Source organism: Falco biarmicus, chromosome 11 (assembly GCF_023638135.1).
Source record: "Falco biarmicus isolate bFalBia1 chromosome 11, bFalBia1.pri, whole genome shotgun sequence".
In the NCBI taxonomy this organism is placed as follows: domain Eukaryota; kingdom Metazoa; phylum Chordata; class Aves; order Falconiformes; family Falconidae; genus Falco; species Falco biarmicus.
In genome coordinates, this window is record NC_079298.1 from 26,093,857 (window position 1) to 26,107,831 (window position 13,975).

A 13,975-nucleotide genomic window follows, 5' to 3' on the forward strand; every position below is an offset into this window, starting at 1 on the left:
AGTTCCATATAATAAGGATATTTCATTACTAGAATTCTGCCCCATATCATGATTCTGAAGGAAGATTAATGCTGGCAAGTTTGTCATTTCTTTATGACCCAGTGCATATAATTGGGTGAGGTGTCAAACTGTGTTAATTGCAAGTGTACCTCATCTGTGCTCTTACATGGTTGTAAATAACTTGCATGAGAAATGCATGTTTGTATCCATAGACAAATCCCTAGCCACTGCAAAGAAAGGGCCAAGATATGAAAAGATTAGGACCCTTCACATAAAAAGTGCACACAGAGGAGAGAAACCAGTGGGAATATCTGCAGTCCTGCTCCAGCCGTGGTGCTGGCAGCTCTCCATTCAAACATCCTGTTGCCCTGACGTTCGAAATAACCTCAGCTCAGTGTGTGTGATGAGGTCCGTGCTCCTTTTTTGTACATTTAAGAAAGCTAAAAAAAAATCTCAGACCAAATTTTTCTAATTAACGACTAAAGATCTTGAGGTTGGTACAGGAAGTTTTTACCTGACATTGACCTGCGGTCCAGATTCACATGCGCTCTTGTAGATCACTGCAAACGTTGAAGGGGGACAGCGAGGGCAGACACACATGCTTCACTATTCTAGGACACGTTCATATTATCCAAGGGAAGTTATTGACAGCTGCACTTCCTGGTCCTGGGCAGGACTGGGTCAAAAAGAACATGGTGCTGAAAGAGAGGGCACAAAGACAAGCATGAGCATCAGTTCTTCCTTTTGTGCATGTATGAAATACACAATAATTTAGAATCCTCCTGAACTGAGTAACAGACTTAAATTCCTTTGAAGAAGATGAGGAGAAATCATGAAACCTGTTGACAGAAGTTACTAAATTCTTTTAAGAAAAGGGTGCGTAGTTTTGCCCTGATTAAAAGCAAAACATTCATTTTAGAATATTCGAATATAAAAATTTACTGAAAAGTTATTTGGGAGAAAACAGAACTACGTACTGCAGTTGAATGAAAAGTTTAAAACCAGGAGCAATATGCAATGCTCAGAATGTTATCTAAGACTTCAAAGCAGCAGCTGTGAAGAATCAAAACTCAAAAATGAATATCATAGGAAGCAGGACCTTATCAAGTTTAAATGTGAGAGTAATAGACCAAGTAACAAACCATGAAGTGTGGGGGCATGAAATTATGATAAAATTCTTACTGAGAAGAAAAAAATGAACTTCCAAAAAGCAGAGGAAAAACATTTTGTAAGAGTTTTTACTTCTTTGCATGTTATAAGAAGTGAGCATGCCTCACAGAATTAATACTTTAAACCTATGTTCAGGAAAAATGGTGAGATTTACCAGGTTGGGTTTATTTATATATTCTATATATACACATACACATACATACTTGTGTATATATACACACATACACATATATATATAATGCAGTTGCTATTCCAGCAATCATCTAAGCTAGTGACAAGATACATCTGAACATGAAAACGGGGATCGTTCGAAATGCAGCTTACTGTGTCAGTTACATCATTTCCAGTCAGTTGAGTACACACCAGACGGAACAGTGGAATTAGCGCCCACCAAAAGGATGCCTGAAGCTTGTTAAAACAACTTTTGACATTATTGAATTCCATCAAATATACAGTCCCATCAAGCAACAAAACGTTTTGCAAATTATAGGCAATCTTTCATTGTTACGATTATTATTATTATTATTACTGTTATTACAATAGCATCATGAAAACATAACCTCGTTTGAGCTGACAAATGCTCCACTTGCCCTCAGATCCTGGCTTCAGCAGTGATCAGCAGCAGGAATTTATGGCAAACAGGAAGAAGCATGAAGGATTTCTTCTTTGCCTTCCCAGTTGCCAGCAATAAACTGGCTTTCTGAGCCGGACCCTCCATCAGCCCCACAGTGGTTGCCAGCTGCTGAGCGCAGGGACCGACCCAGCTGTCATAATCTCAGTGACATTTTACGGCAAATGCATTTCACATTTTAATGACACAATGAGAGAAAGGTATTTCCTTTTGTTTGGTTGAAATGTTTTTATATGGTTAGGCCTGTGCCTCCTTAGGTAGAAAGAAACAGAGAATAATGCATCCCTACTTACATCCGTTATACCGTTTATGATTATATTGATTTGATATGTCCACTCACCCAACCTATTTTATAAATGACAAATCCTAATCTATTTAATCTTATCTTTCTAAAACGTGCCACATCTCTGATCATCTGCGCTTTCTTGTTCTCTTCTGGTTCTGTGTCATTTTTTTATTTGGTGGGGCTAAAACTACACACGATATTCTAGACATAAGAACAGCATTGATCTTTTACAATAGCATAAAAATGTTTCTGCTTTATATTTTGTTATTACAGGGATCACCCCTTGAGTCATTTTTAAAGCCTGTGCCACAGTTACAACATTTCTTCTGGCATCATGCTTGACAAATGTGTCAGGTTATATGTTACAGTAGTTAGTTCAGAAATGTCGTATTTGAGTTCTTTTATAACATTTTTCGGGTAACATCACCTTATGGCAATACTTATTGTTTGGTATTATTTACGTCTTCTAAAAAACCTTCAGCTGATGATAGATGTAGAACAACTTCCTTGGATTGTGAGAATCTCTCTAACGTTCTTTCTTGTGAACATTAGTGAAAACAATTTATTTAGTATTCAGTACCTTTATACCTTAATTGCCTATCTACCCAACCATCTCTCTGGGAGGCCTGCTGCTTCTAGTGTGGTTATTTTAACAAAAAAGAATTATTATACTTTTATGTCTGTAGCAACTTGATTTTCAAAAGACTGTGGTTTATATTTAACCTGACAGATTTTATGGTGGGGTTTTTTTCCTGTCTTTCTCCATTGAGATGACTTACACTTTCGAAGGGTGTCTTTCCAAAATCATCTTCATTCAGCTGCTTTGGGTGTTGGCAGTTTTTTTGGTTTATAAGATAGCTGATTTTTATATTTTTTTTAGAAATTGATGGGTTATATGTGATTATTCTGAGTCTCTCATAGACTTTATCTCTAGCCTGCCTTGACGCTGTTTGCATTAAATCTTTTTAGCTGCTCTTTTCTTTTTTCTTTTGACTTCCTCATTTTTATCTGCTTGTTCTGTGGAAGTTAAATATTACTGCAGTGGATATTTATTTTTTTCATCCTTTTCCTTCTCAAGAAGTATGTTAACTTTCAGTCCAGAAGTCAACTGATACTGCTTGAATCGGGTCCTGTGTACTACTCAGAACTAAATCAGCTTATCTTCTTGTGGGTTGTCTGATCACTTGCTCCAAGAAGCAATCATTTATGGCATGTAAAAGCTCCATTTCTTTTGTCACTTGCTGATTTAATGGCACGTGTGTTGGAGCATATGAAATTTTGCATTATTGTGTAAACTCTCTGCATAGCTGATGTAATTTCACTTACCCTTTGCATTTATGTCACCGTCTCCATCGTGTGGCCAGCAACGCATCCCTAGCATTATACTCCCCAGTCAGGCATGAATTCTGTAAATAGTTGCTGGAACATGTTGATAGAATTAACTTACCTGGTTTGACCCTGAATTTCCCTTGACATATTACTTCAATTCCCTGGGGACACTTTGTATAATCTGGTAATAGTGTCCTTTTGATACTCTTCCTTCCTGCAATTTTCAGACTATCTTTTCCATCTGAGACCAAAATATTTTAGATTTTAAATGGATTTGAAGGTTTGGGGTTTTTTTATATAAGTATGCTTAAATAAGATACAGCTAAAAATAGTTGTATAAATGAAACAGATATTTTTTTTTCCACAAAACAAAAATATCCCTTTTCTTGATATTCTCTGAATTTGGGAAGTTTCCTCTGACCCAGCAAGAAGCCTAATGCCTGTTTCCAAATCTTTCCCAGCTGAAGCTTCTGTAGTTTCCACTGTTCTGCTTCTGCCATTTTTTTGTGGCCAAGAAGACTTTATTGTAGCTTTTCAAGCTACAGCTCATGAAATACAAGACCGTTCTAGATTGTACTCCAGACATAGGCTAAACCTTGATATAAAGCCATTTTCTGTATCCTTCTCATTTTAACTCTACATGAGGTTTTCAGGAGAACACAAATTGTTTATTCCATGCTTTGCTTGTGAAAGACACCGAGTACTCTGTTGTTTACTGGCACTAACAATATCTCTGCATTTGTCTCCTGCACACATTTATTTTGTATTTTCATTCTATCTTACTGGCTATTTTGTGATTATATTTATTCCCTTGTGCTGCCACATTCTATGGAGAGTTTTTTCTGCAATATGTTTTGACACTCAGAGCGAACTTAACTAAATTTCTCTATACTTGGTATTACAAGATAGCTTTTCTCTTCAGCAGTTGTATGTGCCTGCCAGCACTAGCCCTTTTCTTCCTCCTGTTGTTTAGATCATCTTTGGCACTTTGTTCTTTGCTCCGTCAGACAGAGCTGTCTAAGACTGCTGGGCTGCCATCCATCAAAGCCTGCTCACTTTTTGTCAGTCCCTCCACAACCAATAACCTGTACCACTAGCGCCTGACACTCAGCAAAACCCACCTCCCAGCTGTTATATGACTTTCCTAATTCGTAGTTTAACATGAAACAAAGGATTGACCAGGACACGGGGAACGTCGGTGGTTCTTTTCAGTCAACAGTTAGGCAGATAGTCTAAATCACTTCACTGAATTTCTCCTGCAGTGGGTCCTCCTCCGACAGTACAGCCTCTGTCTCAGCAGCATGGCCTTAATCCTCCCTAAATAGGAAAAGGCTTACAAGGCATCACTGCAGCACAGCTGCCACAAAAACAGTTTCTGGCAAAAAATGTGGCACCTGAAGTATTGCACTGATTACCTTCATCTGTGTTTTTTGTTTTCCCCGTAAGCATTTGCTAACGCAAAGCCATCTTGAAGGACCGGGGTAAATGAAGTTGGCCAAAGGGTGGTGCGATGGCAGGCTTTCTGTTCAGGAATCCAAGCAGCATGGATCCCTGTAACCTCAAAGATCACACATCCTGCTGTCCTGTCAAAGCAGATGCATAAGGTACATGGTGTCCCATTTTCTAAGGGCCCAATTCCCCCAAAGAAATGGAAGGAGCTTTCCAGTGTCTACTGCATGACTGCGGAAGATGAAGTGATCCCACATGATCTCGGTCTGAAGGAATGGGTTACTCATGTTTAAGATGTAAAATGTTGCTCCTCAATGATTTTGATAACACCTTCCGTAGAGAAAAAGGAAGATATGAATGCAAGAGTAAGTTACGAAACAGCAAAGCTTCTTGCTGTTCCTGTTTTATATTACACAGTAGTTTTGGCTCATGAAGTTTACAAAATATGTAAAAGCCACACAAAAGCTGTGTCAGGCTGGGAATCTTGGTGGTGGAAGCAAAACTGCAGTGCATCAAGAGCATTCGGGAAGACAGAAGTGTCAGGAAAACCTGCAAATGATAAACGTCAGACTCCAGCTAGGTATCCAGTGCAATGGCCAGCAAAACATTGCAGGTACCTATGTAAAAACGGTGCACTACAAATAACATGTGCTGTATTTTTTTAAAATGGGGCTTGACAAATTCTTCTTCAGCATATTACTCTCTTGCGTGACCCTGCCAAGTTGGTTGTTTGTGCTGGTTACAGTGGCATCTGTTGCTGGGAAATTAATTGCTTCCATCCATCACTGGCCTCAGACAACTCTCTTTTTACCATATACAGTGAAGACGAGCACTGGAGGAGGGTTCTAGTCCATAAGCAGCAGTATGGGAAGGCAAAGTGTCTGTTATAAGATACTCAAAGTTCTAAAAATTGTCTGAGTTTCAGGCTTTTTTTGTAGTTTCTAATATCTAATAATCTTATCAATAAATTATGATTCCTTGAAAAATATTTTTATCTCACTGGGAGTTTACTAGACTCTTTTCTGTACTGGTTTGGAGTCACTAAAACATCATGAGAAAAAGTCCAGATTATAAAAGGTGTTACCCAGTAAACCAATAACTGTTAACTCTGTCCCATTTATTTGTGGTGGTATTGCTTGGGACAGCAAAAGTGGATAATAACAAACTTAATCTAAACAGTTCATTTTCTGGGAATGAAACATTTTTCAGTCTTTACAGAGCAAGCAACTGCAAAATTAACAGTAGCACGAGTTCTAGGGCTCTTGCAGCGAAACACATGAAATTTCCTAAGAATTGTCTCTTTTACATAGCTCTGACTCCTGCTATGGAAAGCTCTGTACTTTGTTCTCGTTTAAGAGTTAAAATGTGATGTACAGAGTACAATTATGTCTCCTTTGCCAGTAAAGCTCTCACACAGTTTTGCTCAGCCATCAATAGGCATCCAGATTTGTACTGCATTATTTACTATCATATCCTGCCATGCCTTCATAGGAGGCAGTCCGAATCCTCAGTTTCTGGGCTGCATTCACCTAAACCGGATCACTCACTGTGCTCTTGGGGACACTTTCGCTGCATGTGAGCGAGCTGAGCGTAGCGTCTGGATAGCAGCAGGAGCATGTCTCTGGCTCCCTGTCATACGGCAGGTGCACATTCCACTTGTGACGGAGAAGAGGAATGAAGACCATGGGAAAGATGGTAGCCAAGAACGCATTGACAGAGTAATTCCTCCACCCCACATGTACTCCCTGCCCGGGAAGGGATGCGTCCTGGCTGCATTAATTGTGCTGCTGATGGGAAGTGCACGCAGGCATTGACGATGGAGGTGGTAAGAGGAACGGCAGGGTATGACCCACCCTGAGAGTGGAAGCCGCAGTGTGGCCCTTCTCACCCAAACCTTGATGCTCCTCCTTTGTGTTATGGATTTCCCAATGACACAAACTATATGAGAAACTGAAAACTTGCTTTCTTTTCTACCATCTGATTTGCTTTTTTCTCTCCATTCTCAATAGTCAGCTCCATGGTAGATAACAGCTAAAACAATCCGCTTCTGGAAAAAGGGGAAATGAGAAAATTACAGGGCAGATGCAGAAGATCCTATAAAAGGAAAACACCAGATTTCTTTCTCTCAAGTAATGCGTGTATATTTAGATGCACTTACAGGGAACATGTAATACACCAAACCACCACCCTCAAGTCAAGTCAAAAATAATAAAAAGTATTAGAGACTTTCTTCTGCAATGTTTGCCATTTCCGGGGCAGTAGCTACCCCTGAACTTTCTTTGCACACTCTACTCACTGTTTCCTCGCTATAAAACTATTACCAGTAATAACCATCCCAGTGATTTCAACCGGAAGATCATTTAGACTGCACATTGCTTTGGTTTAACAACTGAATATACATAAATGCAATCACTTGGGTTTATTTACTCTTTATGTCTAGCTAAATAGCGTTCTGCATCAAGGGAAGGTAACGGGCCTGATTCTTCATCTCTCTCTATAACCTGTTCACATCATTTCATGCTGCAAAGTACTCATAGATTTCAATACAAGGCTGACTGGAAACGATCCCCATCATGCAACATACCGGTTTTCATCCAAAGGGCCGGCAGCGGTGGGATGGCTTCCGCCACCTGCCAGCATCCCGGCGGCATTGCCACGGCGGGAGCCACCCCCCTCGGCCCCTGCACGCCCCCACCGACAAGTTACATACACCTCCTGTGCTGTTACCTAAGGGCTTGCACCAAATACTGCTCGGCTGAATTCAAGAGCTGGTCTCAATATGTAACTCCAGATCTCACAAACACACTCGTACTAAGAATAATTTTCCCATCATATGTGCAGTTTTCACAGAGTGTTAATAGATACTGCTTTGTGGCCCTACATAACCAGCTCCTTTCCAGACAAACTTAGAAGTGCCATTCGCACTTTCTTTAGCAGAAAGGACACAAAGTAGTGCACTATCAAGGCCAGTTGCCACACATAGGGATGGATACCTGGTATTGCAAAAATCAAGCTGGTTACAGATCGCTCCAACCCAGAAACCCTGTACAGCGATGACAAAAGAGCTTCTCAAACAGAACCTGAAGACAACTTTGCAAGGTTAATGCAGAGCCCTTCGGGCTAGCAGGCATCTCGCTTTCATTGTTCTCTGCCCAGAAAACATTTATCACTGTGAATTCATTGAAATTTTTGAAGTACAGCAAAATGAGGCAAGCGGACTTGCAGGAAAACCTCTCCCTTTGCTACAATCTGTTCAGGAGAGAAAGGAGAGGATATTTGTATGTGTGTGTAGGAGAGAAGAAGGTTTGAGGCGGGGGAGTATACCCAGAGGAAATACAAATACCATTTCACAGTGGAAGTCTGATGCAAGAACACAGTATCTGTATTTTAGCTAATATTTGTGCAGGTTCCATCAATGTATAAAGGAAAATGAATCCTGCTAATTTAAAACAATTACAATGACTTGCAAAAATGTAAACAAGTTGCTATTGAAACTTCAGGGGAAATTATTTGAAAATGGATTGCCTTTTTGACATTTAAGAAAAAGGGATAGAAGGCCTTTTACATTATCCTAACTGAAAAAAAGCACTTTTCATTACCTTCAGAACTGTAACATCATTGTTCTGGAACAATGGTATTTTTATTTAGCTTTTAATACCTCGTGATTCTAAAATTTTGACAAGTGCATGTTTATCTCATCAGAAGTAGAAATAACCAGGTTTGCAAACGGCACCTGGGACTCGGTTAGCAGCAGGTGCTGCCTCCAGCGCAATGCCCGGTGCTCTGCTAGACCACAGGTTCTGTAGGATATGAAACCAGAGAGCTGCAGTTCTGATGTGTGCTCCAGGTCTGATGGGGTGAAACACAAAAGATCTGTTTATGGTCACCATTCTGCAAATGCAATTACTTCAGCATTGCCTTAGCCATGCCACAAGTTAGAAATGTTGCCACCTTGACTCTACAACCTTGCTTACAGTGAGTATCATCTACACTTAAGGCATTCCTTTGCTCCAGTTTGCGTAATTGCAGAACGAAGTCCATGCCACCTCTGTGTAAGACAGAACTTCAAGATAGATGTTGAAAGAAGTATAGCAGATGTTAAATGGAGAAACAGACAGATTTCTGCAGTAAAAGTCTTTGCCATTAGAAGTCAATAAAACTTACAAAAGGCAAACTGTATTTAACTGAGAAGATGCAAATATCCAGGATTTAAATACTGATCTGCAATTTGTGACTTCAACCAAATAGACTCGCAATATTGCCATTAGCAATGACATTTAATCTAAACAAGACAGCATTTCAGGAAAGATTCCATGTCCATATTTTTGTGCTACACACCTTTCAAGACAGAGCCACCAGCAGGTTACTTGTTGGGACTGCATCATGCAACACGAGATCCCGCATTGGTAATCTAACGGAGGAGCTTTACTCCACAGCAGCCCCACCTCTTCTGGTAAATCTCACCTGCCTCTGGAATGCTTTCCTTGCATTAATTCAGCTTAGGAATTGAAATGAAAGTAGGGGGGACACAATTAAAAAAAAAAAAAAATCAATGAGAGGCTTAGTCAATATGACCAACCTAATGCATTAGATTGTTTCGCTCAATTACATTCCTTTTCCCTAGTTTAATTTAGATAACCATCAGGTAAAAGAGGGGAAAAAAATAGCTATATACAGTTAATGCAACAGAAGGTGTCAACTGATTTAAGCAGCTGGCCAAAGCAGTTAGCAGTGCATCTATCCTTTGGTTAAATTATTCTTGTAGATCTGCATAATACATGCATGACTGATATTTTTATCGAAAGCATTAAACCTAATGACTGGTTAGTTGAAATACAAAACTGTTCTGAACAAATTCATGAAGTTCAGAGAGCTGGTGTAGGTCCCAGAAATACCCATCTGTCAATACATTTTAGTGGTCCCTGCAGTCTCGTACTGAAAAATCTAAAGACTGCATTTATAAAGGGCTGGAGACATACTGGCGGTTGCTTGGGTTTAACTATGTATTGATAAAATATTCTGAGAAGTGGGAGAAGATTGTTTTCAGAATCTTAGATGTAATAGCTCAGCTAACTGCAGCAAACAGTTAACTATAGCTTTTTGTGTTTTCTTTCTCTACAGGTATACCCAGTATTTCCAGTATTGGTAGTAAGTAATAAAACCGGTGTTGTTTTGCTTTGTCATTCAGCTTCTTGGATCTAATTTCCCAACATCCCTTTTCTGTTGTAGATAATATTTCTCTGAAAAAGTGCTCTGTAGTGCAGGGGGGCTCTGTATTGCCCTTCCACTGTTGCATTAACGTGTCACCATATTATGTGGTCAGAGAGAATGTCACTGCTGACATCACATCTGCCTTCAGCTGCAGATCTTCTGATCAGTTCTGATCAGCAGATGAAAACTGAGTGTGATACAGAGAATTAAGACACTATTCCACAGAAGATATTTGTTGAGTATCTTTTCAAAAAAAAAAAGGAAAAAAAAAGTGTTTGCTACTAATGAAAGCATACGACCATTAATTTTCATCCATGTATGTCTGTATGTAAATTCAAAGAGCAAGCGGAAGAGTTTATAAATGGAAGAGTTTTCATTAAGCAAATGCAGTGTACCTGCTGGAATATTTGCCTTAACGCCAGCGACCTTTGAAATGGGCTTTACTCCACAAAATAAACAATTGTGTTCCTTCACAAAAACTTGCTTTCTTGTGTGCAATTAGAGCATCAAAATGTTACACTTAAACTACAACAAAACCATAATACCATTATGTAAAGAACTATTATATCAAAAAAAGAGGTAAATAATTAAATAAAACACATGAACAAACTAAGGTAGCTGAGCTGTAAGTCTCAGCTGAGTTCCGTAGCAGAGCAGTGCCCACAGTCATGGCATGTTAGCTAATTAAAAATAAAGCAGGGAGACGGAAATGGGATCCTGCTGTGGCTGATGGAAAGAATATTCCCCACAGCCTCAGCTTTGCAGAGGTGTTAGACACAACTTGTGTGATGCAGAACTATCACAATAATAAAATATCACAGTACTAAAACACAATTTGCCATACCTGATATCCAGCTGAAAAGCTTCTAATAACTTGGGTAAAACTATCTCACTTCTTATGATGCAGGGTCAGGTCTATCAATTTATAAATCGGCTCAGTTTACTTAAGCTCATGAATGGCGCTGATTTGTTAAGCTGTAGACAGCAAGTTAAACGCCGTCAAAACTAGCCTCCGTGCAAACAAGAGCGGCGTTAGCAGCCGAGTGCCAGGGCATCTGGTTTGTGGCTTTAAACAGTGAAACAGCAGCAAGGACAATAACATGCAAATGAAAGCCTTCAATCTTAATAACGTAATTTTCCCACTGTAGTGTCTCCTTTGGCGTTTGCATGACTGCAAATGCATAGTGATATGCTGTTTTCAAAATCTGCTGTTTATACATGTATTTTGTAACCAAAAAATGAACTAAATGAAAGAGAAGTTTGCATCGCTGTTCTCAGGAATATTCCTGCCATCAATAACAGAAATGGGATGAATGGGAAAATAGCTCTTTGGAGTCTGGTTGTGCTATAGTTTCCTAGTACTGTGTTGCATGGAATATATGGTTGTGTTTTCACTTCACACTCCATACAGCCTTCCTCACCACATCCGCCATTTCTGAGCATCAGCAGATGTTGGCCTTTGAAAACTTAATAGGGAAACTCAAACACCTTTTAAATAATGGTGAGCTGAAAGGATGCATTGTTGACCTCTTTGTATTTTACACCAGGGTGATTAGTACAGTTTATCTATTACAAATGGAGACAATTCTGTTTAACATTCCATAGGAAATATGAGTTTCTACAGGTCTATGCTTTACCTTTAATCTGCTCTAAATGTCTTGGAATAATACGTGGTAGAATTCAACAAATTTCTTTGCCTAGCTGGAAAGGATGAAGCATGAGCACCTCTTCATGAGCACAAGTAAATACTGATATTCTGCATGGTTTTTTCATGTGTTTTTTCTTAAGTAGCTCACGGGGAAAATAGCTCCACTTGCACAATGTTCTGAACATCTTTCCTGTAAGATAGGAATAGCAGAATTATCATTAAATGAGGATAGAACCCATAAACTTATCCTGGTCTCTAAAAGAATTTAACAGAAGTACAATTAACACATAAAAACTAACCAGATTCATTACTTGTGGCTGCTTTAATGGATTCTGCATGATTTCTTCCTTTGTCTAGGCTAATACAATGTTTGTGTTCGTATCAGCAGAGTATTTCCCCTTCTGGGGCCAGGAAGGTACTCTCAGGAGATACAGTTTGGGGTTTATTTTGCCTGGCAGCAAGCACTGATGGGAGGGGATGGTGAGAAGGGGGGGGGGGGGGGAGGGCAGGGGCTGGGGTATTGGCTTTTGTGTCCTTCAAGCTTTTTCTAAAACAAGGAGGATGGGGTTCGGGCAGGGGGGTGTGAAGACTAAACTGCCAGCTTGCAAGAAAGATGCTACTGCAGGCGACATTCATTTAACACTTTTAAGACTGCAATGAAAGCAAGCAAAGAAAAATAAAACATATTTACCTGTGTGCACATATATGTATCATTATCTATTCCTTTTTTACCTCAAAGGATCTCATATTAAAGCAGCTCATCATTGAAGTTTGAACACAGAGAGTGGTCATGAAGTAAACATCCTTTCGGATCATCTAGAAAGGGGGGGGGGGGAGGGGGGGGAAGAGCTTTCCCATTAAGGTCATTTGTACCTGCTGTTGTCTATCAATTGAATAATAGGTTCTCTGATCATTTCCAGCATTCTTGATTCCAGTGCTGGCCCCTTCAGCATTTTTCAGCCATGTCTGGAAAAATCCTGGTGAAAGTGTTAGCAATTAATGAGTCCCAAAACCATTTCATAATTTTAAACAATGCTTACATACAGTATGTAAATATTCTGAAAATTACATTATTTTACTTGCTAAAATAATGATTGTGTAATTTTGCATAGACCAATGCATCAAAATGTTCATTGTTGTGATCAAATACCAAAATTACTAAACTGTACATGTGTGCCTTCAAAAAGTTGAATCTTCTAAACTGTAGCTTGCATCTTTTTTCCTGTAAAGCATAACTCCACTAATTATGCTAAACAGTTTGTTATAAAGGGTATAATTAGATACAGGATAGGATAGACATGATGTGCAAATAGCTCCGTGTGGGTGATTATCACCTTAAAGCCTGCTGGTGGCAGATGAGTCAGAGTTTAGAGACAGACCATGCACCCAAGTGCAAGATGCAATCACGATAATCAAATGGTATTTTCTGCTTTGTTCTCTATGTTTTAATTCTTCTTTACAGCCAATTTTAAATTGAGAACTTTTTTTTTTAATCATAATGAATGCAAGATGCAAAAGTAAAAAAAAAAAACACCAACTACTGAATGGGCACTCTTATTTTATTGTTTTCTTAACCTTGAAAGATCTAGTAGGTTTTTTTCTGGAACTAAAGTAGTGTCAGGATGAGTGTAGCTTTATTTGTTTTACATACTTGCTATGAAATTTTAATGTATCTTAAAAGGTTGTGAGAGCAAATACTAGTGGATTTTTTTTTTTAATTTTTTAATTTTTTTAATAACAACACAAAGTATTTTGGATCCGATTTTGCCCCCTTGTGGTAACTGAGAAGTGCTTTTATTAAACTTACAGCCATGGGATCAAAGCCATTACGATGCCAAGCTCTAGACTAGAGTACATCCACAACATCCACATATGTCAGTAGGATATAAACATGTATAACGAGGTTGTACATTACTTTTCTATTATTATTTGAGGTCAAGTTTTACAGAGAGCTGTACTGTCAAGATACCATTAAGATATTTATCTTCTTAGAACACTTACAAATTGTCTTCAGACTATATATATAATTTTAGACATAGTCGCCAAATGTTCTCATTTAAATTCAATTTTATCCAAGTCTGACTTTTTAATAAATACTGTTAATCAGGCTCCTAGTCTAAGGCAATCACCTTATCTAAGTAACTTACTATAAGATCAAGCCAGTAACAGTATTTGTTTTCCCTCCTTTATTTTAATACTTTGAAGCGCTCAGAATTCTTCACTGTAACAATTAGATATATAATATTCCATT

The 13,975-nt window shown here is 38.8% G+C and overlaps 1 protein-coding gene and 1 long non-coding RNA gene across 6 annotated transcripts in view; one reads left to right on the forward strand and one right to left on the reverse strand.

Annotated features, from left to right (window-relative positions):
- The window catches only part of NTNG1 (netrin G1), a 158,814-nt gene that overhangs the window by 97,637 nt on the left and 47,202 nt on the right, over nt 1–13,975 (forward strand). For all 5 annotated transcript variants that reach the window (XM_056355571.1, XM_056355568.1, XM_056355567.1 and 2 more), the window contains exon 5: nt 9,987–10,013. In XM_056355571.1, the coding sequence (XP_056211546.1) occupies nt 9,987–10,013 (27 nt within the window). The remainder of the gene's footprint in view (nt 1–9,986; nt 10,014–13,975) is intronic.
- On the reverse strand, nt 318–12,174 carry LOC130156786 (uncharacterized). Its single transcript, XR_008824611.1, has 3 exons — nt 10,921–12,174; nt 515–698; nt 318–440 (listed from the first exon to the last, which is right to left on the reverse strand). It is a non-coding gene; the product is annotated as an uncharacterized LOC130156786 (long non-coding RNA).